General features: G+C 39.9%; 1 protein-coding gene across 1 annotated transcript in view; it reads right to left on the minus strand.

Annotated features, from left to right (window-relative positions):
• Positions 1–14,037: 14,037 nt before the first annotated feature.
• LOC121869626 (period circadian protein-like) overlaps positions 14,038–26,349 on the minus strand; it is a 33,866-nt gene continuing 21,554 nt past the window's right edge. The window contains 10 exon segments of the mRNA XM_042371111.1: positions 14,038–14,730; positions 14,980–15,111; positions 15,627–15,812; positions 16,570–16,672; positions 17,145–17,290; positions 18,816–18,915; positions 18,917–19,014; positions 19,322–19,374; positions 19,377–19,547; positions 24,096–24,164. Of these exon segments, the coding sequence (XP_042227045.1) occupies positions 14,590–14,730; positions 14,980–15,111; positions 15,627–15,812; positions 16,570–16,672; positions 17,145–17,290; positions 18,816–18,915; positions 18,917–19,014; positions 19,322–19,374; positions 19,377–19,547; positions 24,096–24,164 (1,199 nt within the window). The 3' untranslated portion in view covers positions 14,038–14,589.

Raw genomic sequence — 26,349 nt, forward strand, 5'->3', positions numbered from 1 at the left:
TTAAGCCATAATTTTCACCTCTTTCCACTAATCTGTAAAGCAATTTTGTTAACGCTTCTTAATAATCTGTGATAAGAACAGTATCATCTACATAACGTTTTGATATTACCGCACTTATAACCTCTCATTAAGAGTTCTGAACATATACGAGTACAGTACAATGCTGGGGACAACACAGCCTTGTCTTACTCCGTCTAACTGTGAACCAATAAGTAAGTTCATTATTTACTAACGCTGTAGCCTCGTGTCTCTAGTAAAGACTTTATTCTACTACCGCCTTCCTTAATGCCTATTTTTTCCAAGATCTCTGTAAGTTTAGTGTTTTACCTTATGATACCTATGAAACGCCTGTACGTACGTAGAAAAAATAAACCCATCTAGTTCTACATTTCCTTAACAAATTGTTGCCTTAAAAGTTCCACAGACATAATGTGCTGATAAAGACATTTACATGGGCAGTATTTATTAAATTTTCACTGAGATTGGTAACACTGTTCTACTTAATTAAATCTTGCAAACAGTTTTCATCTTGATATTTTGATGGACTGTGAATTACTTATATGAGACTTAAGGTGAAAACTATGCAGGTAGTTGACACGTTTAACTGTCCAAGGTCAAGTTATTAAGTGAACATATGCCCCAACCTTCTGTTATGTAAACAAAAATAGTTTACCTTGTGTGTTAGGCGGAGGTGGTATTCTCGGCACTATTGACATCAGTTTCAGTCCTTTGTCTTCCATCAATCGTACTGTTTCTTCAATGTGTCTTCTTTACATCTTGAGAAGGCAGACTAAAACACATATCCTGCAAATCTGTGTTAGTAGAACAGAACCCTAACGCTGAACATTTAACAAGCCTTGGTGTGTCTCAGTACCTGAAGTATGGCACCGTTATACGTTTCCAGTAGTGGCGGGGCAGGTGTTAGTAAGTACAGTATGGCAGGCAGTATCCTCCCCTGACACATCAAGGCTCACTGGTCAACAAATCACAAATATGTGGTTTATGGACCTGCAATACTGTATATAAATTACAAATGAATAAAATATCAATCAAAACATTTAATTGTCTTAAAATTTGAATGTGCAGATTTTGAAAAGGCAATACACTGTAATGTTTTAATCAGTTAAGCATCTAAACGGTAAACTTGCATTTACCTTAACCCTTTCTTGATACGTCGTGGCCTCTTGTTAATTCTTGACTGTTCCGTAATGACTTCTCACCCTGTAAAACAAGGCAATATCAGATGCAAAATTAATCTCTCTTTCCCAGATGTATGTATTGTATTATATTGTACCTAAAGAGTCTGCGAGAGGCGCCCATGCACGACCTACAAGAGAAACGTCGACTTTAATGCTATAAAAAGTTGATAATTTTCCCCCAAATCAATGCAAAGAATTATTTCCCCCAATTGTTATTATTCCCTAATCCGTATTTCCTCCCAAATTATAAATAATCCGGAATATAATCAGTATATCCAAAATTGGTTAAATAATTTCAAATTTCCAATATTGTTATTATCAATTCCTCAAATTATCACTTTCCGTAAAATAATAAATATTTCTAAATTATCAATATTCAGTAAAATAAATAATATTCCCTCAAACATCAATATCAAAATATAAATATTCCCAATATTTCCTCCCAAATTATAAATAATCCGGAATATAATCAGTATTAACTTCAAATTCATCCCTAAATTATCAATATTCCTCAGAGTAATCAATACTTCCCCCCAAGTTATCAATATTCCCTGGTCAATATACCTCACGTTGCGTTTCGTTATCACACACGGGACCAACTAACTTGAGAGCTAATAAATGATCTAACACTACAGGCGAAGAACAATAAGAACAGTATATAACAGAGATCACGTGAGCTAATAAATGATCTAACACCTACAGGCGAAGAACAATAAGAACAGTATATAACAGAGATCACGTGAGCTAATAAATGATCTAACACTACAAGCGAAGAACAATAAGAACAGTATATAACAGAGATCACGTGAGCTAATAAATGATCTAACACTACAGGCGAAGAACAATAAGAACAGTATATAACAGAGATACGTGAGTAATAAATGGACGAAGAACAATAAGAACAGTATATAACAGAGATCACGTGAGCTAATAAATGATCTAACACCTACAGGCGAAGAACAATAAGAACAGTATATAACAGAGATCACGTGAGCTAATAAATGATCTAACACTACAAGCGAAGAACAATAAGAACAGTATATAACAGAGATCACGTGAGCTAATAAATGATCTAACACTACAGACGAAGAACAATAAGAACAGTATATAACAGAGATCACGTGAGCTAATAAATGATCTAACACCTACAGGCGAAGAACAATAAGAACAGTATATAACAGAGATCACGTGAGCTAATAAATGATCTAACACTACAGACGAAGAACAATAAGAACAGTATATAACAGAGATCACGTGAGCTAATAAATGATCTAACACTACAAGCGAAGAACAATAAGAACAGTATATAACAGATCACGTGAGCTCTCTCGGTCGTCTTGCAGAAAATAGTACATGATTGCCTAGTGATAGAAACGCCATATTAAGACTTCCCTGACAAATGATGTTACTTACCCTTATTGAGTCGAGATTTCAGTCATAACTTGACGACTATATGTTCTTGATATCACAGCCACTAAAATAAAGCACTTAACACATCACCATATTGAGGAATAACACCATAGATGACCGACCGGCGACATGATGCAGTACACTATATTGTCGCGCCAAGCCATTGTCAATTGAAAACCTAAATTATCCATATTTTGACTTATCTCTTTGAAATATATTTATACCTTCTAATATTTCAATTTATCATCACAAAAATAACTGAAATCGATACTTATATAAATTTGCATGTTGTGTATAGTAGAATAATTTACAAATATTAAAAATCCACATCTATTACCTCCAACTTTAAGCTGCAATAGGCCGAAGGGCGATTGTAATACAGTATTCATTAACAATTTTAAATTAATTTAAACTGTTTTATTATCTGAATCTACGGAATTACGTGTTATATCATGTAGTGTCAAAATTACGAATTATCTCATAAAAACTCCAAGGCAGTGTTGCCAGGTACAGGGAACTTTCCCTTTTTAGGGAAAAAATACCCTTACAAGGAAAGGGGGGAGGAAATGAAAATTTATCAAAAGGGCAATTGGAAAGAGTACCAAAATATTTCGTTGATGATTCAAGTTTGTGTTAGTCAGCACTCGTACACCGACCCTCCCTCTCTTGCAATCTTGCCAATAACTTGTTGAATTAACCAAAAGGGAATTTTTGAGGGTGTATCAGCGAAAGTTGGCCAAGGAGACCGGTACATAAAAACATATGGCTCTAAACATCGGCCACCGTTGTGTTGTTTGCAGGAAAAACAAAGGAAATGATAGAGAGCTAAGGTTGGAGTAGTGACTACAGTCACCCCGGCTGGTCCCCGAAATATGCTAGAGACTGTCAATTGTTTGAAAATGCCCTAGGGAGCAACACTGCTTCACGGTCAAAATATATACACTTGCCCTACAATTCTAGCTAGTTTCCTTGAACATATATTTCTTAGTCTACCTCCAAACAATACAGACAAAAGAACAATTACTCAGATAATTACCCAAGAACAAGAGAGAAACACAGGAAGATAAAAACGCTTATTCAGAGGTACAGTAACAACTCCCCCGTTCACCTTTACACACATTACTTATCTATAGACCACAAATAAGCTGAAATATCTTATGTTCCCCGCTTCAGTATGAACTCAGACGGTCAAAAGGCCAATTACTCTGATATTATCACTTAAAAAATTATCCGGATGTACACTTGTTATTCACACACAAAAATAAAGAGAAAATGGAGGGTACAATAGACAGCGCAAAAGTTTAACCCAAGAAAGCCATTCAAAGTTGTTTTGATAAATTCACTGGAACCTTAACAAGTTGGTCAGTCTACAAACATGACGACCTTCGAGAGATGACCAAATAATCACTGGGCCAGGGACGAATTCAGGAGTGGGCAAAGTGGGCAGCTGCCCAGGGGCCTCCACAATCTGAGGACCTCCACATATTACAATATGTCATGTCTCACTTTTGTGTGTGTGTGTGTTGGGAATTTGTACGCTATCAATAAATATACAGTTAATTAAAATTGTCTCAATGTTCCAGTTTCCTCAATATAACTGCATATGGCTTCAAAATTCTCCAAAGAAGTGTTCAAATTTCAAAATTTTCCCGGGGGGCTTACAGCGCCCCCCGGAACTCCCAGATGTTTAGGCTCGCTTCACTCGCCACCCCACCCTCTTGGGTAGTTATAATGAGGGGGGCCTCCACAAAGAGGCTGCCCATGGGCCTCCACAGGTCTAAATCCGGCACTGCACTGGGCTGATTAGATATATCCAGTAACAGAGCCCGAGTTATGTTTTGTGATTTCATGTCCTCTGTGTCCTTCCCGTGCACTGTTGGTATTCCTGAATTTGCTCACTATATTCAATATTCCTCATCCGGTACGAATGTCACTATACGCTCAGTGCATATGTCATGGTCACAATAGCACATGTATTCTTTTTTACACCAACACTGTATATGCTGAGTTATTATTTCACCACTTTACACCTTAGTAGCCGTTCGGAAGGTTAATGTTGATGGCACCGATGCTCAATTATTACCTCGCAAATGTATGCATGAATTAGACAGTGGACACACCGACCTCTACCAAGATCACCTTCGTCCAGAATACAAATAATTAGCGTAATTAGGTTAATTAATTGTCTTTAAGGTTCAAGAGAATGAGCAGATCCCTTTGTATATGACCTTCATTGTTTAGTATAAGGTTATCCTACAATAGAACTTGAACTATAGTATTCCTTTGAAGTTTGGGATAATAAAAATACTTGAGTTGACCCTGACACTCCTAGTTTTCTTTTTGTTTTGTTTTTAACCTTGCTCAGTCAAAGAAAAAATTTTGAACAGATATTTGGTAACGTTCATCATATGAGAATGAGTCTTTGTTGATCCTTCATTTAAATTACTAGAAGAGAAAAATTAAATAAACTCTTTCCACACATACATCATTTTCGCTCCCATGTGGATCTAATCTCTCGCGCCATCGTACTCAGTTGAGGGGATACTGCACTAAACACCCTGACCTCACTTCCTAATCTTCATGGGATCCTGATTATGTAATGATAAGATACATAAAATTATTGATTGTAGCCTCCATGTGCTGCTACCATAACTAGGCTGTGTACAATAGAAAACAATATGAATCCTTGTGATTTTCATCTCCCATTTGTACATATGAAGTTTCGCCGAGAGAATGTGTAGCCTTATGTATTATACCTGTGCGCGGGGTTACTATTACCTGGGGGTTTTTTAATTATCCCCCAGCTTATTTCACCAGTTGATTAAATACCCAAACTTATTCTATCCTAGCCCCTCCCTCCCCCACAGCAGGTATTATTAGGGTGCTTAATCTTCACATAAAATAAGCTGGGGGCTAATTTTCAGATGATCTATCTATCTATCTATCTATCTATATTTTCCTTAATCCCCGTAAAAAAATTTATATATCTACGTTTTATCTTTGTCTTCAAGAGATACAGGTACCTGTATTTATAAATTCGCGCGCGTCATCATGGTCAACTTGGCCGATAATAATCTTGCGGTGGACGTGATAGCTCTTGAACGTCGGGATTTTACACATTCTATCTTGAAAAGTGATAGTGACATTGACTTGCGATGATGTACACGAGCCAATCATATCTAGCTGTGTGTTTCTTTGTGATATTTCAGTAAAACAAGATCATTTTGACACCTTGTTATTTTAACCCGATAAACAAGTTGACGATGTTAAAATCAATAATATTTATTAACATATAAGCTCTGACTAATTTTACCCACAAAGGTGTTAAACTCTGAACTGCCTCTTGTTACATGTCTTGGCCCTATACTTTTACCCTCTTAGCTACCTGTATTACTCAACCGCTAAATTAAAGCACGGGAAATAGTACCAAGATATACTTTATCTTACGTGTTTACTTGGCCAGTAAATGCATCTCTAATCCCCCAGTTTAGTCGAGAATTAGTCGGTATTTTACGTAATCCTAGAGTTAATCTGACCCTTTCATCTGTGTAGCTTATGGCTGTCGTTTCGAATCCTGATAACGTGTTAAGATCATGTCGGTATCATGGGGAATGAGGCAGCAGATGGCCTTGCCAAGACTGGCTGCAACAAGGCCACACCTGACTACGTTGTTCCTCGAACACTTTTACAGCTTAGGACCCAAATTCGCCGCAAACAGAGAGAAGCTCGGGAAGCAGCCATCCCCCTGGACTCCCCGCCCACCTGGTACGATGTCTAACCTTACCTAACTTCCCCAGAATATTAAACAGAAAGAACTTACTATGATATGGTGAAATTTGAGGCATTTTCTGGACGTGAGATGATGGTGGTGAGTGATGCATCGTTGTAAACAATAGGAGGTTGAAGTAGATGACTGGGTATTACATTAAGTGTGAAATATCAAAAAGGTTTTTATTACCGGTATTTTTTGTAGATCAATGAGAACTGTGATACCGTATATGATAAGTTAGCCTGTGCTAAGAACTTCAACATAGACTACTAAACGCTCGTTGTAAGGTAATTTAGTCTATTGTAAGTTGGTGAGCTTCATTTACTGAAGGAACTGCACAACTTTTCATTACTAATTGGTACATATTTTATGTTTCCATTGTTACTGGCAGTAAATGGTAAATATTTTTCATGTCTGAAGCTAAAAGTTGCTCCTCGCCCTTCCCATCATGCACGGGTTCAACCTAACAAAACTATTACCTATGTAGAGGTCGACCCCAAATTTTTTGCCTAAAAATTTGGTCTTAAAAACTCGAACTATACACGAGTATATACGGTATGTGTCTGATGCATTATATTGTGGCCAACCTGTTGATGAGTGTGGCCAGCCTGTTGTTGAGTGTGGCCAACCTGTTGAGTGTGGCCAACCTCTTGATGAGTGTCTGGCCAGATCACCTTGGAGAGACTGTTTGTGCTTCCTTCAAGGTATAAAACCATCTGTCATAATTTTTAGAGAAAATTATGTATCAAAATTTGACCGAGAAACGGGGAACTGTCCAAGTGTTTCCGATCAAACTGACCAATGACATTGAGGGCCTTGAACCTGAACCTGAACCAATAGGGAGAGCCTGTGTGGCATTCTACAGCCTGGCTTTTGTTTAATTTGGTAAAGTGTAAATGTTCTAACATGGCCAGATACAATACTCCCAAGGTTAAGTCATCAATAAACAGTAAAATATTCATGATACATTTCTTTGGTGTAGAGTGAGTAATAACATAACTGTCCCTAGTGTCTCAACTGGCCTATTACCTCTCTCCCTCCCTTGGTGTGAGGGTGACCTGACCACAACAACCTCCCTCTCTCTCTCTCTCTCTCTCTCTCTCACTAGTAAAGACAATTAGAAATTAAGAGAAATAAGAATTAATAAATAAAATAATAATAAATATTTTTATTACAGATCAGTAGCAAACTCGTAACGATGGTTTTAAATTAGACAAATATAGATTTAGGTCCGAGATAGGTGAACATTGGTTCGGAAATATAGCGGAACTTCTTACCAACTATCAGCAGACAGGGAAGGTTTAAATATAGTGTAAGTTGGACAGTACTGTAGCTCTTATGTTATGTCCTAACTTGTGGCAAACTTCACTCGTCAACCAGTGAGGAAAATGCTGCCGTCACAACAAAAACACCGACGTGATCTCCGTTGTAATGCGTGTGTGCATGAGCCCCCGCCCCCATTAACTAGCGAGGTTTGCGCCGGGCATCATAATATGTTATTTGGGTCGTCTGTTGTTGTTCAATAATGTTGTGTATTTTGTGTCTCTTACAGAAGGTAATGACCCAACAAACTGTACAGTACTTCTCCTGATCACATGACGTAGGGACATCTTAACTCAAGTATTTTTTATCATATATGTTTATTTATTGGCCCTTACAGATGGCCAGGTTTCTTTATTGGACCTTATAATTGGCCAGGTTCCTTTACTGGACCATAGTTGTGTAGTATAGATGGCCCTGTTTGTGTAGTAGACCTTAGACTAGACTGTTTTATTTCCTTCAGTCATTACCCCTTGTTGTACAGTACAGTATTTTAAGACCTACTTACACTATTGGTGTTGTACATAGAGTCACTTGTACAATATTTTACTTAGAATTACTCTAGTTGCATTTAACATAGTTGATTAGCATTAGTTTTATGTTTAGTGTTTGCTGACATAATGAAACACAATGTATGACACTTGCACAGCACAGCACAGTGACAACTAGTACTATCTAGGACCAAAATTAACAATTTATGAAATTTTGACCAAGATAATATGACCATGGAGCTTGTAAAAAGTGCTGATATATGTACTGCACTGTAGGGTAGGAAGGCTTAAAATTGTGTTAAGTACTAACTGTATAGATGAAGTTTGGTGTCATTGTGTGAGTTAAGTTTACCAGTCATTTACAGGGGTTCACCAGGTTCTGTGCAGCCTTCTGTTTGTTTACATTCAACAGAAGGAAATTTGCATTAGTAAACATACCATGGACTCAAAGTTAAACAAATATCTCAATGTAGAATGTTTTTATGGTGAGCGAGCCCCTGTAAACGCACCAGTGAAGGGGACTGTACATCCAACAGTGCCGATCTTAACGGTACAGTGCGCTTCACCTAACACACATTAAGACTATCGTCTCTCATTGTAACCAGAGCTACCAGCAAGTCTGCTGTTGACATGGCCAGTAAGGAGCATAAGGTGTTAGTGCTGGGTGCTGGGTACGTGTCAGCCCCTCTGGTGGAATACCTCTCAAGGAACACCAACACTGGCATCACTGTGGGTGAGTATGTAGTGCAATAAGGTAGGACCATATGGTGTTAGTGTTGGGTACAGCATCAGTGTGGTTTAGTGCATCTTGAATCATACTAAAATAATCCACTGCTGTACCCTACAGGAGGAAGCTGTCCACTGCTGTACCCTACAGGAGGAAGACACTTTAGAGAAACATCATAAATTATATTATTTCTCTTGATTGGATTTTGTCATTTTCTCAACCAACCAGACACTTATTATGGAAAGAGTCTTTAAGTGTTTGTTGTACTCCCTGGTGACTTAACCTAACCAACAGTGTTAAGACCTATCTTGTTCTTATACTTATGGTCATCAACAGGGTTCTGTACATGGTTTATGGACCACAGGACCTCCCCAAATTCACGGATTATTGTTTCGCGATCGTCTATAATTCGTGGATGACACTCTGGATGTACCCAAGAATGTATGTGGGTAGTTTTAAAGTTGCCGGCATTTTCACAGCTGGGACAGGGAGCCATTCATTCTAGAGACAGTAATTTACTTTAGCTGTACAGTATTGTATATATGTGTGTGTGTGTGTCTACACACACACACATATATACAATACAGGTAAAAGAAATAATTGTCCTAAGGGCAAACACATAAAGGGAATCTACGTTTCTTTGTATTCAAGTTAAAATGTATCCCCCCCCCCTCCCCATCCGCAAATACTATTTGCAGATTTGGCAATTCACGGCTATTTTGAGATCCTAAGCTCTGCGAATTTTGGGGGCCCGTATTAAAACTTAGCGGCACGGTATATGAATGATACAAGTCAAGCTGTCACTCTTTGTGGTCTTATAATGTAGTACTGTACTGTTCTGTTCTGTTCTGTTCTGTTCTGTACTGTACTGTACTGTACTGTACTGTACTGTACTGTACGTCTCTTTATTTTTAAGTCTTAGTAGTGTTTTGAGTGCTTGTGAAATACAGCAGATATTTAGAAGAACTGGTGCTTTTGAGAAACTATAGACCAGCTTTTATTATTGTTATCATTATTGTTACCTAACCTTCTCCACACATTACCTATCTTAATACAAAAGTACTGTAACTACCCTAACCTAAAGTACTGGAACAAGCTTAGCAACTTTGTAGTAAGTGCTGGAATGCTGGAAAGTTTCAAAAGGAGGCTAGATAGATTCATGGATGATAGAGAGTGGTAGTAACTCTTGACAGGAGTTGCCATGCACAGGCCAACCAGCTTGTTGTAGACTCCTTATTTTCTTATGTTCTTATGTTCTAGCTACCCTAACCTAAAGTACTGTAACTACCCTAACCTAAAGTACTGTAACTACCCTAACCTAAAGTACTGTAATTGCCCTAACCTAATAATATTAAACACAGCATCGGGACTGCAAGACGAGGTAGATGCACTGTCGGCTAAACACGCCAACGTTGAGTCTGTTCTGCTTGATGTAGTCGAGCGTCCTGACCTTCTGGCAGACTTGGTGAAGGGCGTCGACGTCGTGGTCTCTCTCCTGCCGTACTCGCTTCACCACGAGGTCGCCAAGCACTGTATAACTCAGAAGGTGGGCTCTGGGGTTAGGTTAGGTTACAGTAGGAGAATTTAGGTTAGGGTAGAATGAATATCAACTACTGTACCTAGAAAGAATTGAGAGGAGAATGACAAGACTGTTATTGCTTCTAAGGCGCTGTTGCTGCTGTTACCGCGGGTAGTGTTACTGCTGCTGCCGGTAGTGCCAGATGTCGTGCCACTGTAAGTGTTGCTGGTAGTGCCAGATGTAGTGCCACTGTAAGTGTTGCTGGTAGTGCCAGAGGTAGTGCCACTGGTAGTGTTGCTGGTAGTGCCACTGTGTTGCTGGTAGTGCCACTGTAAGTGTTGCAGGTAGTGCCAGATGCAGTGCCACTGTAAGTGTTGCTGGTAGTGCCACTTAAGTGTTGCTGGTAGTGCCAGAGGAAGTGCCACTGGTAGTGTTGCTGGTAGTGCCAGATGTAGTGCCACTGTTAGTGTTGCTGGTAGTGCCACTGTGTTGCTGGTAGTGCCACTGTAAGTGTTGCAGGTAGTGCCACTGTTAGTGTTGCAGGTAATGACAGATGCAGTGCCACTGTTGCTTTCCGATGTGTTCTGTAAACAGTTACATCATTATTACTTCCTGTAAGTAAACAAATATGTTATCAAAGTGTCCTGTATTGTACTTCTGTAAAGATCATTTGTATTAAGTATGAGAGTCATGGGAGACAAACTCCATCATGTAAGCAATACTAGACAAATGTCAGGTATTGAAGGTAATAATTCAACAAGTACAGAGTACTAAATTAGAATCAGAGCAAAAATATTAAAAAGGTTATGTTACCTTTAAGCAGCACATCCAGAAGCTTGTTGGCAATGATGGTGGGGAAGGTCATCAGCTCCACACAGTTTACACGTGCACAATGCTGTTGGTGAACTCGTTGAATCGCTGCTTTACTGATGGCAACACAGGGTTGCCTTGTATAGCCATTGTCTTGGGTTAAGGAAGTCCCACTATGCTAAATAAGGTTGTCACTTAACCTACAAAATTGAGGTTTCACATCTAATGGACTATCCTCTCCATATAGTCAGTTAATGGAAGTTTGACTATAATGAGCGTAGGTACCTTAAGGATCTGTCGTCCACAGTTTCATATTTGAATAATTGTCCAAATGACATTTCAAAAATTTTAATTAATTTGGGTAGATAAATATACACGTTTTAATCAAACATTTCTTTATTAATGTGGTCAAGTATATATACAGGTATTGAAAAACTTGTCACATTTCTACAACACAAAATGGTAGGGAAGTAAACCTGACTGCCTGCAGCAGATTGTAAAATGGGTACTCAAATTACAGGAACAATTGCACAAAACATTTATTTGAAAGCGCATTAAAAAAAATGGTTTAAGATGTTTTTCATCTTTTATTTATGGAAAATATATAATCTTTAGACACATTTATGAGGAAGTGTAGAATCGTATAAACCCAAGAATCACAACCAACTGTGAACGGTGTATTATACTCTCATAATTGTCAACCTTTCCAAAACATGTCTCAAGTCATACAACTTGAAGAACAAAATGGACAGTGGTAAGTTATTCTTAATAATTATGGTATATTCTTTTTTCAGTTTTTACATTTATGTACAAATTAGTTTAATACATAGTTTCCTGAGAAGGGAATGACAACATAACCCCAGATGATGATGATGCACAAACTAATAATTAAAGTACAAGTTGTTCACTTTACATTATAATATTATTAGCCCTTGAATCTTTGTTTCTCTGATAAAATGTTCATTCTAGAACTTGAGGGATGGTTACTTGAACAATCTTATACCAAATACTCTACTTGTGTAACTTGAAGCAGAACCAAATGTGTAAATAATTGCAAGTGATAAACGTTACCTCAGCAACCAACTGCACAAGGGAGCAATGAATGAAAGCTCTAAAATAAAAACCATAGATAAGTGAAACAAAAATGCAAAGAAATACAGGAAACCCTCAATAAAATGAACACCGTTTGTAATGGAAGTGTTGGTGGTGGTGATGAGAGTTGGTGGTGGTAGGAAGTGTTGATGGTGATTGTTAGTGGTGGTGAGTGTTAGTATTGGTGGGGAGTGTTGGTGATGGTGGAGTGTGTTGGTGATGGTGAAAAGTGACCCATGTGGTCACTTTGGAATAAGTTATTATATAATGGATCGACTCCGTTATTATTCTCAACCAAATATAACAGATTTTTGGCTTTAACAGACCAGCCGTTCTCTCGATTAATCTGTTATATCGGGAGTTTAATGTAAGTGAAAAAAAACCCATCTTGCATGAACTGAGTTCAACTAGTCCTAACTTACCAGCCATAAAACATGAACAAATACTATACAGTGGAAAACATGTACAAAAATTCTATCCAAATATTTCATCAAATTTACCAGCAGAGGCCCAGATGATGTTCCTCCTAACATCAGAGAACACTAAACCACTCACAACACTTCAGTCTCACCCTTTAAGTTACTCAGTTCTCAAATCTTAATTCATTGTAACTCCACTTTCTGCTCACATACAAAATGGCTAATGGTACAGCCTCCTACGTTTGTACCGGGTGTGTTGTGAGGTGTAGCAACGAGGTAGAGGCAGTGAAGAAATGGGAGGGAAGTGGTTAAGAATGAGGTGTTTATACCGAGTCACTCACTTTTATTTCTCTCCACCACTGGTTCAGGTTATGTCTGACAGTACATAATCTACTTCATCACTACTACTACAGGAAATACTTCTCATCTATGACCTGACTCAACCTTACAGTATATTGTTACCCATATTTCAGAGACAGTATAACACACCTGTATCTAGTATGTTAGATAGTAGGAAGCTACCAAACAGGGAGGTAATACCACCTGGCAAGATATTGAAAGCAAAATGTATTGGCTAATGGTAGACCCTGCTGCCATATGGCATCACAAAAATTGTGACCAAGTCCCAGGTTGCTGATCTGACTTTCTGCCTCATTTACACACAATTGCAGGGTCTCAATTGTTTCTCTTACTTTGACAACACAACATACTGTACATATATTGTTTCTCACTCTTAATCTTTTATGGTTCTTTATTATTATTATTATTATTATTATTATTATTATTGCAGTATTATTATTCTTATTATTATTGTTATCATTATTATTTTATTACTTATATGTTTGTATATTATTATAAATATAACGTATCTGAATTATTATTAAATTTTTGGCCCCCAGGCCACGATGTGGGTCAGTGACCTGTGCCCGGGTGGGCTAATCCCTGTTAAAAGAAATCTCATACCAGTTAGCAAGAAATGCACTCATCACTTTTCCTTATCTTCCTCACTGATCATTTTTGTGGTGAAGACCTGACTTGTGAGAACTTAAAGGAGGTACAAGATGGTTTTGACTAGAACAGACAAGTCACTCCATTACAGACATTTCTTCCATCCTATAATGCCACAATAGCATTATTCTCTCCCACAGAATGAGAGAAAGATAGAGCATTTGCAAGTTATCCATTTTTCCTCTTCCATAAACCCTTAGTTAAATAGATCTGAGGCATCTCGGTAATCCAATGGAATATTTAATCTTAAGCCAAACTGAGAAAACATCAAGATACAATCAAAAAGATTTATTTTTGAATCTGACATAAGGCAGAAGACATTTTCAGATGTACATTTTAATCCTATTTAAGAGTTTTTACTGTAAGCAAAGATACAAAGTTCCCAATTACTTTGTAAGTTATAAAGGCAAGTCAAGCAGTTTTGGAAAACAGACAAAGAGAACCATGAACTAGTTGCCAAGTTATTAAAATAATGACAGGTATTGATGAGAACTTCAAAAGGGCAGAAATCATTATTCTTGTCACAATGAGATCTGACTGACTGAGTGTGGGTGTGTAGTTGGCACCCTTACATTATTTCTCATCTTTTCTTCTACACCTAAATGTTTATATACATAAACATAAAAGATAATTTGTCTTTTAAACTTTATCTGCAACTTTCTCCCAAATCCTTCAGCCACCTATTGCCGTATGTAGTTAAAAGATATAAACTAGATTGAGCACTTACCTGATTATCTCAACTCCAACAATACATCTTGAGTGGCAACCATTCAGTTAATCTTAAAAGGCTTCACTTCCTGACCTACTTGCTGAAGTTTACAGCACCTATGATGAAGAGCTGGAGGTGTCATGTGCTTGGTGTTGTCTCTCAGTCCACAGGTCTGAGGGAGGCATTGGGGCATCTTCTTCATGGAGCATTGCCATCTTGCTGAAGTAGGTAGATGACTTCTTTTTTCTTGGAGAAGTCTGTCCAAAATAAACTCATTAAAGTCTAGTGTAAAAAACAGTATATACAACACAACTTTGGTAAACAAGGAGGCAGTGTGGCTGGTACTGTACTCCAGCTTATCTTCCCCAATAATAAAGTAAAGTAACCCTTTACAGCTGGCTTAGCTGGAGGGGAGCCAGCAACAAGTATTGTAACCACTCACCCACTGGTGAGATATTCAATAAATAAGAAAGCTATATCAAACATTTTTCATGATGCTGTCTTACCTGGAAGGAAGTTCTAGCCTGATCTTCTCCTGAGGAAGATGTGATGCCTTCCTCTAGGTGCAAGTCTGTGCTGGACCCTTCCAACTCGAGCTCATTGTAGAGTGAAGACAGTTGGTCATCTACCCAGGCAGGCTACCAAAAGATAAAACTTATTATATGTGTGAAAAATATAACTCGATTAGTCTTATACATTGTTACTAATGAATGAACTATATGTTAACCAAGCCAGAACCTTCAACACACAACTGTGTGTCATCCTGTATACAGAAATATTTATTCCCAATAAAACCTTCCTGGGAATATGATCTGCGATATGTGTTGCCTCAGACAATTATCAACACAAATATACACCATCCCAATCCCATCGATTCCCACTGGAAAATAAAATCCATTTGTATCTGACAAAAGGGTTCGCCATTTTACTCTTAAACAAATCTTTCCCTTCATATGTGTACTTCTCTATGGTTATTCCCCAAGACACCTTCACCAACAATTTCCTAGATTTTCAATAACTAAGTCCCTGACTCATCTTTCAATGGCATGAAACATAAAGATTCACAATATTTCTCACCTCTCAATGGTATAAGGGTCAATATATGTCACCTCTCCACAACACGAGACATAAGAATGCACAATATATCTCTCACCTGTCGTAATCTCTTGAGCATGTCCATATCTTGTCTGAGAACATCAACAAGTTCCTTGGTCTCCATCTGATACTTGTACAGGAGTTCTGGGGTAACCTTCACGTCCTCTAGCCAAGGTGGGTCATTTAGCACAGGACGCTGACACTTGGACCTAGGCGTGTTCCACTTCATCCCAGACGTGGTGGCCTGTGTATGGGATTAACAAGATGGTGTGAAATTCCCCCAAGAAATTTTTTTTTAATTTAAACTCTAATCCCTATAAATTATGAGCCACTTATTCACAAAGCTAATTCATTCATCTCCAATTTACCTTCTCCTTAAAATTATTATTAATTTCTAATTTAATTCACCTCTATGTATTATTTACAGGTACAGTATACTAATACTGTACTCTCTATATACATACATGTGGAGGAACACACATTGTTTATACTGCACTGAGACTGTTGTGTCAGCTAATTCTCACATCCCCTCTCCTCACCACCCATACACACCTGTACTATAAGAGTCTGTACCTAACTAATGCTAAAACCCTAAAAAGGAGACATTTTATAAAGTGTAAATTCTATGACGTAAATTAGGATGATACAGACACTCTCAGATAATAGTGTAAACATGGGGTGGTTCATGATTAGTTCCTGCTCTAAGTCTGCCTCACCAACCTGAGGGGTAGCAGTAAGCTCCTCAAGCCAATAGCATGCAATAGTCACTTCATTTCACAACTATATAGTTTTGACCAGACCAATATCAAACTGCTGTACTCAACCAACCTGGGTGTGAGTGTGTGTGTAGAACTGCAAGTGGAATGAAAGACAGTGTTTTATAAATGAAGGTAAAAGAGAGAGACAGACAGACAGACAGACAGACAGACACACACACACACACACACACCCAGACCTTAAATAACAAGAGGTAAAAGAAACCTCAAATATCTGATCATTACCTCACTGTTTTCTGAATTTTCAGATATATTTTGCATGCTATCATCAGTAGACTTGTATTCCCTTAGTGAAGACGGTGAGCTTGTTCCAGACAGCACCATATCACTGATAAGATAAAAACTGTATTAATTACAACACCACAAAACACATCACAATTCCGCTACAATATCAGTCAACTGTCCCATACATGAACCGGTGAATATGATACATGACACATCTCTGGGCCCATAGATGATGCACACTGTATCACGTTTGAGATTCACGGGTTCGTGAGTTTCAGGGTTCACGGCTAGGATGGAGGACTGATAGGACTTACATTTGAAAAAAGTTGGAGAAGAAAACTAAAATACATTCAACAATATTTTAAATTCATTTAACACAACAGAAAAGACTACAAGTACTGTATCTGTTCCATCAAGTTAAAATCTTCTATAGTGATTTAAATGACAATTACAGTACAGGCAAGAGTCAACCCATCATTTCTGAACAGCTTAATATAAAGAACAATAACAAGTAATATTCAATATAAATACACTTTAACATTACCCCACTGATCAGTAACACACATATACATTACCTCGAATTTTCGTGATGTTGTTCACGGTCATCAGCCGCCAGTCTGTCCTGCTTGCCCGGTGAACCTATGCTCTCGGCTTCTGCCCGGACACTAGTTGACTGGGAAAACTGCGATACCTGTGATGAGTCACGGTTCATCTCAGAATCCTGCGGGTTAGCAGAATCAACTTAAACTAGTAGTCCAGATGTTAAGTGAGTTGCCCACTTGAGTAGGACATCAATATTGAAGCACTGGGGAGTTACTGACAAAGCTCCCATGTTTTACTGAATACTAAAAGATTACTTAAACAAACTAATGTACACTTAACTGTCAAATAAATAAATAATAATAATGTACAATATTAATAAAATGATCACATTACACAAATTTTCTCAATCACATCCTGTTCACACACAAGTTCCTCTGAAGAAATTTTTTTTTCACAAACTACAAATTTTGCCACAATCCATTTCATAATTTCTCTCAGCTATTTATGTAATTAACACATAAATTCTTTAAACACGTGGGATAAAATTACACTTTTCCGTCTAAACTCCCATACAGGTGAAGCAAAAATCATTTACATCCACAAGAAATTCAAGAGTAAGTAAAGCAAGCATAAACTACCCCTGTGGAATCTACCCATGGGAGAGCTGTTCTTGAAAGGCTAAAAGGCAAAAGGTTGAAGTAATAATTGTGAACTGGGATGATGAGAGTGACAGATAGATATTGTGGACGTCTGGCAGAGCAAATATTAACCTAAGTATGTCACACAAGAACCACAAGCTCACTTTTATGACTGCTTCCACCATGACACTGAGTAAATCATCTCTCCTCTCCTTCAAGTAGATGAGCTACAAATGTATCAATCATTCGAGTCTCTCTCTATCTTTCCCAAACAAATGCCTCATAATAATCAATCACTCAAATCCATCTTTCCTTTATATGCTGTATATGTACAGTTGGTCCTCACATTAAGCGGTCCCGCATTCCGCGTTTCACCGTTAACGCGGTGCCTTGCCAGAACCTAACATTCTTACATTCCGCGGTCGCGAACGCCATTACGCGGAGAGCGGCTGGCAAGCCGCGCCATTTTTGGATCCAAACCTCCCGCCATCCGCCATGTTGTGTAAGAGGCGCGAAAATGGTGCGCACAAGGTCGCCCAGTCATCAAAACATTACCGAGTTCTTTACCCGCCACCCACCACAACCGGCCCAAGTCAGTGATAGTGATAATTATAGTGAGGATATGGACTTATATGGACTTTGAGGGGTTTAACAAAGAGGCCCTGCAAGCCTCTGTGGTGGATAGTGATACAATTGATACCAGTGATACAGGTGAGGCCCTCTGCCTCGGAACCAACCCCCCATCCCCGTGTGCCCAGCCATCTTTTCTACTAATGTAAGTGTTAAAAAACCTAATATTATTGATATTTCTCTTAATTATTAATTGTGTGTGCATGCCATCATAAAGTTAAGATAATATTTTTACTATAACATAGTTGTGTGTCGTCAAAAAGTGGAGTTTGGGGATCGGCCTGGACTCCATTTCAATTAATCCCATATGTTATGTTGTTCACTTTACGCGTTCCTCACTTTCCGCGGGACCCTCCGGGTTACATTAACCGCGTAATGTGAGGACCAACTGTACAACTTATGTACTTATACAACACTCAAAGCAAAACCTCTTACCTTTGGCACACATCCTGGTGACAGCATGGTCGTGTCTTCGACGTAGGAGCGTATACTTTCATCGATGTGCGAGTGTGAGCTGATGATCTTGCCTGAGGCGAGTGGTGCTGCCTCGCGCCGATCCTGGTTCTGCTTTAACTGACGTAGCCTGGGAGTCTGGTGAGCGCAGGTTAGTGGTGGAACGTTTGATGTTGCAGTTCTGTTGGTGACAAAATTATTAAGTGTTTAATTTTTAATCAGCAGTTAAGGGTCCCCCCCCCCTTTATATGTACAAAACTGAAATGCAAGGAATAAGAAAATTTCACTGATGATGATGACCAACAGCCAAGGTCTGCCACCAGTGGGTTAAGCATCACAACATGTAAATTACTCTTATGGCATTATAGTCAAAGTATCAAAATTATATATAGTAGATAAAATGAACCAAATAAGGCACCTGATTGTAATACATGACCCAGTATCAAAAGTGTCTCTACATCACTAAGTACAGTACACCGATGACTTACCCTCAGGGAGTGGGCGTTAGGATCTAGCAGTTCATGTTCACTGTCGGCTCTAGCTTCTCTCCATCAGAAACTAAAATTGGTATTTGGCCCAGAGGCGACTGAACTGCCGTGTGCTGGTAAACTACATTAAACATAAGTGGGGGAGCGTTGAAGAGTGGGGGTGCCACCGTCTGGTACATCACCCCAGGAATGGCACTCATGTACTGGAGAGGCACTGCTACGCCTGCTGGGAGTATAAATTAAAATATATAATGCAACGTTCTACAAAAGCGTCTCTTTCTTTTTTAAGGTCCTTTGAAGAACCTCACCTAACTTTATATACAAAGAGGGAAAAAGATGCATTAACTTCCCTTTAACGTAGGGCAGAACTAACACTTAAATAACCCTTCAAAGACAGACTGTACAACAACACTATAAACACGCAGCTGGTGGACCCTGAGTACTGTTAATACAGTGACCCCTCGTTTAACGAACGCCTCGGTTAACGAAATTTCGGTTAACGAACTGCCTTCCATAAGGATCTTCAATTCGGTTAACGAACAAAAATTCGGTTAACGAATTTCTTACGAACCGACCTCAACATGTTTTCGCTTGCACTGACCGGGCAACCAGCTTTAGTATCAGTCCGCCAATACATTAATCGGTTCTAGGCTTAAATTCCTTACTATTTTAGTAAATATCAAGAAGTTTATACTATTCAATAATTTTAAAAGTTTAATATTAACTTTTTAGTCATTTTAACAATTATTGAACATAATTGGTAAATGACTAGTTTAATGCGGCATCCAGCCTCTTAACACAGCAAACAGGCGTTAGTCTCTCTCTGTTTCACTGGAGGTAACATCTTGCTTGAGACTCTCTTCAACTAAATGCTTTTTCTGTGTTTCAAAATGGTCATTTTAAATATATTTTACATATTGACAATATATAATGCAGTGCAGTGTTGATTTAATGAAAATAATCTTGAATTACACCAAGAGAACTAAAATTTTATGGGTGAAATGGCACCATGGGTGACTTCTCTTCCACCCCAATGCCTTCTCTTCTTCCTTCTCCTTCACCCCCATTCTAAATCCATCATCATCATCATCATCCAGGAGCCTTCTACATACACACCTCAAAGTAAGTGAACTTTTCTACCATTTTTGTTGAATTTCGGAAATTTTCGGTGAGCTGGAACCAATTACCCAAAAACCCATTAAAACAATGGTTTCGGTTAACTAACTTTTCGGTTAACGAACGACCTTCTGGAACGGATTGAGTTCGTTAACCGAGGGGTCACTGTACATCCATTATTTAAGATACACTTAAAGTATTAATGTTTTGTGTATTATTAGTAAAGTTTCTCATGTTATATTCTCAAGCATCTCTGTCCTCTCCTTTACCCCTCCTCCTTTCTCTAAATTACAAAAAATCACGGTTAACGGCAATTAAATCCCCCAGTACTTACACAACTACTAGACAATTTCAAAACTAAAAAAAAAAAATGTTTCTGGAAGGAAGATCAAACTTAAAGAGAATAAAAATAAGAAATGCCAAGTTGGTCACCCACAAAACCTTAACATTATCATGTCATTTAACCCGGAGAGTTTTTGTGCAACTGTCCACTAATTATGATATCTTAGTAGTTTTTTTTTTGGGGGATCGGGCTAATATGATAATGTATTTGGCATCGAAATTGGCAGGTTAGGTTAGGTTGTTAAGATAGGTGGACATGTTTGTGAGAAAACCTGAAATAAAAGGGTCAAGATTGTGTATAACTCAGCACGAGTCATCCCCGCCCAGCCCCTGTATTATGTGCTGTACATAAATCACAATCACTCTACAGGAAATAATCATCTGGTGGCTTTAACCTTGGTTGAGTGCCTTACTCTTTACCATTGTCTGTATACCTACACTGTCTATGTACATTGGAATTTGCATATCAGCATGATCTAAATACTTGTGTTGTCTATATACAAACTGAACCTGTTGTAAACCTGCATGATTATTTTACTGAATAAATACCTATTATTATTACTGTATTATTATTATTATTATTATTATTATTATTATTATTATCATTATTATTATTATTATTATCACTGATCTTCCACATACAACCACGAGCTTCAAATATACTGTACTCAATAATGGAATAAAATACCAAAGTCTTTAACGCGAGTCGTACCATAGCAAAGTGTGCTTTCTGTTATATCTTCCCAACACAACAGCTGAAAACACACGAGATATAAAACACCGGAAGAATGATTCAAAAGTGAGTACAGTAGTGACCAAAATCAGGCCAAAGTTTGTAATACAGTACTGTACAGTGTGAGAACAACAGAGATAGAGTGTGTGAGAACAACAGAGATAGAGTGTGTGGGAACAACAGAGATAGAGTGTGTGGAACAACAGAGATAGAGTGTAGGAACAACAGAGATAGAGTGTGTGAGAACAACAGAGATAGAGTGTGTGGGAACAACAGAGATAGAGTGTGTGGGAACAACAGAGATAGAGTGTGTGGAGAACAACAGAGATGGTGTGTGAGAACAACAGAGATAGAGTGTGTGAGAACAACAGAGATAGAGTGTGTGTGAGAACAACAGAGATGGAGTGTGTGAGAACAACAAGGATAGGTGTGTGAGAACAACAGAGATGGAGTGGTGAGGAACAACAGAGATGAGTGTTGAGGAACAACAGAGATGGGGAGTGTGTGGGAACAACGGAGATGGGTGTGTGAGGAACAACAGAGATGGAGTGTGTGTGAGAACCAGAGATGGAGTGTGTGGGGAACAGCAGAGATGGGTGTGTGAGGAACAACAGGGATAGAGTGTGTGGGGAACAACAGGATGGGTGTGTGGGAACAACAGGATGGGGTGTGTGGGGAACAACAGAGATGGGGTGTGTGGGAACAAGCAGGATGAGGTGTGTGGGACAGCAGAGATGGGGTGTGTGAGACAACAGAATAGAGTGTGTGGGAACAACGAGATGGGGTGTGGGGAACAACAGGATAGGTGTGTGGGAACAACAGAGATAGGGTGTGTGGGAACAACAGGATGGGGTGTGTGGAACAACAGGATGGAGTGTGTGAGGAACAACAGAGGATAGAGTGTGTGAGGAACAACAGAGGATGGAGTGTGTGTGAGAACAACAGGATAGGTGTGGGAACAACAGGATGGGTGTGTGAGGAACAGGATGGGGTGTGTGTGAGAACAACAGGATAGGTGTGAGGAACAACAGAAGTTGGTGTGTGAGAACAACAGAGATGGGGTGTGTGGGAACAACAGAGATAGGTGTGTGTGAGACAGCAGAGATGGAGTGTGTGAGAACAACAGAGATGGGTGTGTGAGACAACAGGATGGGGTGTGTGGGAACAGCAGAGATGAGTGTGTGAGAACAACAGGATGGTGTGTGAGGAACAACAGGATGGGGTGTGTGGAACAGCAGGATGGGTGTGTGGGGAACAACAGAGATAGAGTGTGTGAGACAACAGAGATGGGAGTGTGTGGGGAACAACAGGATAGAGTGTGTGGGGAACAACAGAGATAAGTGTGTGGGGAACAAGCAGAGATGGAGTGTGTGGGGACAAGCAGGATAGGTGTGTGGGGAACAGCAGGATGGGTGTGTGGAGACAGCAGGATGGGTGTGTGAGGAACAGCAGGGATGGGTGTGTGGGAACAGCAGAGATGGAGTGTTGGTGAACAACAGAGATGGGTGTGTGGGGAACAACAGGATGGGTGTGTGGGAACAACAGGGATGGGGGTGTGTGGGGAACAACAGAGATAGGTGTGTGGGGAACAGCAGGATAGGTGTGTGTGGGGACAACAGGATGGGTGTGTGGGGAACAGCAGGATGGGGTGTGGGAACAACAGGGATGGGTGTGGGGAACAACAGAGATAGAGTGTGTGAGAACAACAGAGATGAGTGTGTGGGAACAACAGAGATGGGGTGTGTGAGAACAACAGAGATGGGTGTGTGGGGAACAGCAGGATGGGGTGTGTGAGGAACAGCAGAGATGGGGTGTGTGAGGAACAACAGGATGGAGGTGTGGGGAACAACAGAGGATGGGTGTGAGAACAGCAGGATGGGAGTGTGTGGGGACAACAGGATGGGTGTGTGAGGAACAACAGGATAGAGTGGGGGGACACAGGATGGGTGTGTGGGGACAGCAGGATAGTGTTGAGACAGCAGGATGGGTGTGTGGGAACAACAGGATGGGTGTGTGGGAACAGCAGGATGGGTGTGTGAGACAGCAGGGATGGGTGTGTGGGGAACAGCAGGATGGGTGTGTGGAACAGCAGGATGGGGTGTGTGGGAACAGCAGGATGGGTGTGTGGGAACAGGATGGGTGTGGGGACACAGGATGGGGTGTGGGGAACAGCAGGATGGGTGTGTGGGAACAGCAGGATGGGTGTGTGTGGGAACAGCAGGATGGGTGTGTGTGAGAACAACAGGGGATGGGTGTGTGGGGAACAGCAGGATGGAGTGTGTGGGAACAACAGGATAGAGTGTGTGTGAGAACAACAGGGGATGGAGTGTGTGGGGAACAACCAGGATGGGTGTGTGAGACAAGCAGGATGAGTGTGTGGGAACAGCAGGATGGGTGTGTGAAAGCAGATGTGTGTGTGTGTGTGTGTGTGTGTGTGTGTGTGTGTGTGTGTGTGTGTGTGTGTGTGTGTGTGTGTGTGAGAAGCAGCAGGAATACATAAACACAAATCAACTGTGAGTAGGAGAAAGGAAGCCACAGGAAAGGACAACTAACTTATTACTAGTCTTAGTTATTCATACATACAGTTCGTCCATGGATGTACAGGAACACCGCCCATTTGCATGTAGTTGACATGGATTTCTTGAGAATGGGCTGTGGGGTCAGGAGAGTTGACGTGATAATGAGGACACACAAAATGGGGTACGACTTAAGCAAAGTCTGGCTGACAGTGCAATCAATCTAATACAACGTGTGTGTGTGTGTGGTCATGTAAAGACAACAGATACACTGGGAAAGACTAAGACAATGCGTGTGAGTGAGGAAAGTGGTTCAGGACAATTGAGCATCAACAGTAAGCAGCAGTGAGTGTGTGAGGGTAAGACCTTCAGTACAAAAGTAAAATATAAGCTAGACAAACATATGTGTGTGTGTGGCGCTGGTGTATAAACCAACCCTTCTCTCTTTCTATTTATTAAATCACTCAACAAACAACCACCAATCAACTACAGTAAACAAAGTCTCTTTTCATTTTGTTATTATTTATCTATAACTGTCCCCCCACACAACACAGACTCCTCACTCTACTCATCAACCCTTCCTTTAGCCTTCCTCCACACATCACTCACAACATACCTCTGCCAACACTTTTAACCTTTTACTAGTGGCAAATGATACCCGGCTCCAAGAATACAAGGCATGTGAAAATTCCACTGATGATGGCCACCGTCCCTACAACTGACATCCACTGATGATGGCCACAGACCCTACAACTGACATCCACTGATGATGGCCACAGACCCTACAGCTAACATCCACTGATGATGGCCACCGACCCTACAACTGACATCCACTGATGATGGCCACCGACCCTACAACTGACATCCACTGATGATGGCCACCGTCCCTACAGCTAACATCCACTGATGATGGCCACCGTCCCTACAACTGACATCCACTGATGATGGCCATAAGCCACCACAGCGAGCATCCGCAGTGATGGCCTGAACCTACAACAGCATCCACACAGTGATGGCCACAGACCCTACAACTTCAGCATCCACTGATGATGACCTGAACCCTACAACTGACATCCACTGATGATGGCCCACCGAACCTACAGCTGACATCCACTGATGATATTACAGACCACAACCTAACATCCACTGATGATGGCCCACACCGTCCCTAAGCTAACATCCACTGATGATGACGCAGACCCTACAACTGTCATCCACTGATGATGGCCACCGTCCCTACAGTTAACTTCCACTGATGATGGCCACCGTCCCTACAGTTAACTTCCACTGATGATGGCCACAGACCCTACAACTGACATCCACTGATGATGGCCACCATCCCTACAGCTAACATCCACTGATGATGGCCACCGTTCCTACAGCTAACATCCACTGATGATGGCCACCGTCCCGACAGCTAACATCCACTGATGATGGCCACCGTCCCTACAGCTAACATCCACTGATGATGGCCACCGTTCCTACAGCTAACATCCACTGATGATGGCCACCGTCCCGACAGCTAACATCCACTGATGATGGCCACCGTCCCTACAGCTAACATCCACTGATGATGGCCACCATTTAAGGGATAATCACCTTGCCTTAGTCATTCTCCCATCAGGCCTAAACTACCTCACTATGGTCAACCTCTTCCATCATACCATCTCACCTTCCTCCTATATGCACTACAGAAAGTCCCCTTAACATCAAGTAGACACCATTTACAATCCTTACAGACTCAAAAGTTCATCAGATACACATATACATTTCATACAACATATATTACCTCAAATGTCACCCAAGATTACTCATTAAATACAGTTCCACCAAGCTCATTTAAAAATCTCTCTTACTTGTTGCAATTCATAATCGTAAAACTAAAAGCTTTACACAATTAGCAATATAGTATAGATGCAGTAATCAGTAATAATAAGCCTGTGAATAATTCCATGGTGAGGGAGAAAGCCTGCCACCTAACTCTAATAATAATCTATCATTAAATACACACACTACAACTCTCTCTCATCTAATGTGGATTAAACCAACAAAACTGAGCATCACCAACAAGAGCAACAACCTGTGATGGGATTTTCAGACAGTTTTGTAATGTGATGATCTAATGACAATATTAATTCACTCATATCACCAACAGGAATCAGCTTCTCACCTTATTATGACAATGTAAAAGAACTAAGTGATTGTGCTACACTGCACTGTCTTACCTTTGAGAAAAATACTAATTGTGCCATCATGAACAACATTAATACTTGTGTTACTGTACACACACACACACAAACACACACACACACACACACACA

Source organism: Homarus americanus, unplaced genomic scaffold, assembly GCF_018991925.1.
Source record: "Homarus americanus isolate GMGI-L3 unplaced genomic scaffold, GMGI_Hamer_2.0 scaffold23578, whole genome shotgun sequence".
Lineage (NCBI taxonomy): Eukaryota > Metazoa > Arthropoda > Malacostraca > Decapoda > Nephropidae > Homarus > Homarus americanus.